Raw genomic sequence first — 4117 nt, 5'->3', positions numbered from 1 at the left:
CCGCAGGAATCCGTTTTTATACTCACGAGTCAGTGGGCGAAGGGTCGCTGTTGTATCGAGCGACCCTCCAACACAACAAACGATGGAAATACGCGCGCACCATCGGACTCCAATGGCTGAAATAATGATAAAAGTAATCCTCGTGGAGCAGAAACCCCAGGCAAAGATCCCGTTTCCTCTCTTCATTGCTCGTCCAGGTCGTCCAGACACAGTAGATAAACGCAAAGACCCGGACTTCCGTCAGCGCATTATGGCTGCGGGTCATCTGTTTGCAGACATCGAGCCAGAACTTCCAGTCAAAGAGGTCCTCCTTGATCGATTGACAGTATCGCGTAATGATGGTGATGGCCTCTTCGATAAAGTCGCACAGCACGAAACACGCATTGTGGTCGAAGAGCGAGGTCTTTCGCGCCGCCGCCTTCATGATGCTGGTGAACGATTCGGCGTACAACCGTCGGGCCTCTGTCGGTTCCTGGGAAGACTCGGACAAGAAATCCCGCAAGAGAATGATCAGGCGGTTTTCCGCCATCGAGCGATGGCAATTGGCGGACCCCAGAGGCAGTGCGGAGACGGACGCGTCGGGTCCTTCCATGAAATCGTCAAACGTGATCGACGAGACGGCATGGGGATTCTCGGGCATCTGCGGACCGGACTGCTTGTAGAGGGTGTCTTCCAACACCACCAGCAGTTGGCCATGGACCGGCAAGATGCCCGGGGCAAAGATCCGCTTCGACTTCTCGATGTCCCGCGGGATGAACTCAGAAAACAGCGTGTGGAAGTACTTGACAAAGACGAAGAAGAGGTCGGTGTCTCGCCCGCACCAACGAGACAGCCACGGGCCATGCCATGGGATCTGCGATGCACTCAACGGCATGTCCGGCGGCTGACGGAGGTACCGGACCAGCGAAGCATGAGAGGAAAACGCCAACGTTCTCACCGCAGGGGGAAAACTCAGAGCAAGCTCTTTCGCTGCCGATCGTGCCTCAAGACCCCGGTATACACCCGACTCCGCGAGCACTCGCCGGAGGATGTCGGGGGGCGTGTTCCACAATCGCACCAGCATATCGGCCACGCCGGGGCAGAAGAAGAACGCATAGGCACATGCTTTCCCGCAAAACGCCACGAGGCTCGCGGGGGCGTGCCTCATCGACATTCTTTCCACGACAAACGTCATTTGGGAGAGGAGATTCTGGATGAAGATGTTTCGGACATTGTGATGGATCGACTCAACCAGAAAATCGGATCCTCCCGAATCCAGTGAGGTATTCGACCCCGCTATCGAGGCCGGCTGCATCTGAACGGGATTCGCCGGCTGGGAGGATTTGAAGGGGATCCGCCATTCCGGTCGCATCATGATGCCGGCCACTGCTTCCAGGTAGACGGGCCGGTCGGTTCCCGAGATCGACTGGTGATTCCTGCCATTGAGCATCTCGAGTAAGCCCGTCCACCACTTGTTCAGGATATTCACGCGGCGGTCAAGATCTTCGGGTCGTAGATTCTTGACAGAAGGATGGGAGGCGTAGCGGTTGAGGAAAGGGAGAAGCGCTGACCGAACCACGTTGACCTTGAGAGTATTGGACTTGGATTGAAACCTACAAGAGGAGAAAAAAAAATTAGCACATCCAGCAGGACTGAATTCAATTGAAAAGACGTACTTTTGATAGTCCGACTCCAACCCTCGGAACACGCTCCAGAGCTCATCCTTCTTCCGGGGAACCTCCACCGTTGCGGGCACGGAGGTTGCCGTAGGTCGAGGAACTGGAGGCAGAACGGGAGTCGAGACATGGAGCGACGTCAGCTTCTCGAAGGAGGTTTTGCTTCGTAGGGAGCCCGACGTCGAGCTCGACGCGGGATCATCCGACTTGCTTCGGGAGACGAAGGTGCTCAACGGACGGCGAGGTCTTTTGCTCAAGATGCTTTTTCTGCGTGACGGGCTGGCAGCATTGGTGTCATCAGAGTCTCCCTTTGGAGATGATGACTCGGCAGATGATGCCTGCTCTCGTCTCGCAGGAGATTGTTCTCGAGAAGGAGCCGCACTCCGTCGGGATCCTCTGGGAGCCGGAGACGGAGATCGAGACGACGAGATCCATGTTTTCCGGGCGAGAGTGGCTATCCTGCCGGATACCGAACGAGCCCTGGGGGGTCGTGCCACGGGCTCCGGCAGGGCATCCTGGGCGTCTTTGCTGCTGCTCCCAGCGGCCACGTTGTGAGATTTTTCTTTCAGCGTGGTGTCATCCGAACCCCCGGCACCCGCGGCGTCGTTCAATTCCTCCGTAGAGACAGTGCCACGAGAGACTGCGGCCTTGGACTTGCGGGAGGGAGAGCGGAGCGTCACGCGTCGAAAGAGGTCTTTGCCCGTGGGGAGGTTCTCTTTGGAGGGCGACTGCGACTTGCCCGGGAGACTGGCGTCGGAGATGGTCCTCTTGACTCCGGGGGAGCCGGGCCTGGCATCGCGGTCTTGGGAGATGGAGTTGAGGCTGGCGGTACGAGGGACGAAGGCATTCGGGTCGTCATCCGGGACGGGATCTGTCGAGAAGGTCGGCAGCGGATTGGGCGGAGGCAACGAGACCTGGACGTCGCCTGGGCTGTGTGCCATTGCCGGCGGTGGTGTCTGGAGAGGCCAGCTCTCCACGAACGAGAGCAAGGAAAAGGGCAGCGGTCAAACCATATAGTATAGTATCGATGGCAGGCGAGAGAGGGGTGAGGGCGAGGTGGTGGATGGCACTCCCGTCGGCCGTGCTGAGGAATGCAGCGGATCGCGAGGGAGGAAGCAAGGCGGACGGGCGGTGGTACGAACGAGGGTGTTGGTAATCACAAACAACGAGCAGACAGAGTGGAGGGCGGTTCTGGGGGGCGACGAACCGTGGGAGCGAAAGCGAAATGGTGGAACGAGCGGAAGGGCGTGGGCGATGACGAGGCAGCGCGATGACTGACGGGGAGACGGCGGGACGGTGAAGACGCCCGGCAGCAGAGGAGAAGACGACAGACGGCGATCTACTGCGGATTACTGAGCGAGCGAAGGGAGATCGACGCGGCCGGCGGAGATGGATGGAGGGGATAAATCCAATTATCCAAGCCGCAGGGCTGAATTACAGCGGCCCTCCCATTGAGTTCGCAGGAACCAGGGAATGACGACATGCGCGCCGGGCCCTTCCTCGCTCTACGGCCATGAACCTTCTCGAAGTCGCCCGTCGTGGCACAGCTGGCATGCTACATATCAAATGACAGACGATGAACTCACATCTTGCATCAGCAGCCCTCAGCCTCACCGATCCAGCTGGCCAGCGTCGGCGTATTGCCCCGGCGCGGTGGGCCACTGACGAGGCCGCCGACGGCGTGCTGGCGATCGGGAGATTCGGGTCAGACAGTATTAATAAAGCGCGCTAGGCACGCAGCTAGCAGGGAACTACGGCCTACGGAACTGCTGAACGACTGCTACACCCGAGCCTAGCGATCGGGGATTCAATAGCTCGATCCAGTCCTGGCGAACAGACAGTGTTGAGCAGTGGAGATCTGACCGAAGTAAGCGTACGAGGACAGAGGACAGAGACTCGTACGATACTGTTATCAGGGTTGTAAGACTGGCTGGATTTCTGAGCAGAGAATCTGACTGTCTGAAAGACATTTCTTTCATTGAGGCTTGTCTTTGATCTCGTTTACGATCGAAACCAAGTCTTGGCAGACCCCACCTAACGAGCATGATCGTGAAGATTAGTGAAGAAAGAGACGGGAAATAAACGCCATGATCTGAGGATCTTCTTTTCTTCTGGTGTTCTCTCAGCCTCATCCTCATTCTGGTGGTATCAATGGCCATGATGGCTGTTGTTTACTGTTCTCCGAATTACCTCCGTCGATGCCAGCCTCGCTCCCTCCCACATTCCATCCATCCATCCCAACACGGCGCACAGAGGGACTGCAGAACAAGCTTTGAACCTAAATTAATTAATTGATCTTATGAATCTTATTAATCTAGCCGATCATCCTTCCAGCCACATGTCACGGACAATACAAGCACATGCATACACGACCTAGGTAACTAATGTATACCTATGCAGGACTTGCAGGACTCAAGCTAAGTTTAGCATTTCCTACTACTACTTCCTGCTGACTTATGCAA

General features: G+C 56.8%; 1 protein-coding gene across 1 annotated transcript; it reads right to left on the bottom strand.

Annotated features, from left to right (window-relative positions):
- Nucleotides 1-22: 22 nt before the first annotated feature.
- T310_5224 (uncharacterized protein) lies at nt 23-2596 on the bottom strand (the record flags this gene model as incomplete). Its single annotated transcript, XM_013471909.1, has 1 exon — nt 23-2596. The coding sequence occupies one exon, from the start codon at nt 2594-2596 to the stop codon at nt 23-25; it is 2574 nt and encodes an 857-aa protein (XP_013327363.1).
- Nucleotides 2597-4117: the final 1521 nt, after the last annotated feature.

This window comes from Rasamsonia emersonii (genome assembly GCF_000968595.1).
Source record: "Rasamsonia emersonii CBS 393.64 chromosome Unknown ctg1118621760257, whole genome shotgun sequence".
In the NCBI taxonomy this organism is placed as follows: Eukaryota; Fungi; Ascomycota; class Eurotiomycetes; order Eurotiales; family Trichocomaceae; genus Rasamsonia; species Rasamsonia emersonii.
The sequence above is the reverse complement of the archived record's forward strand: the minus strand, read 5'-3'. Positions and strand labels throughout refer to the sequence as shown.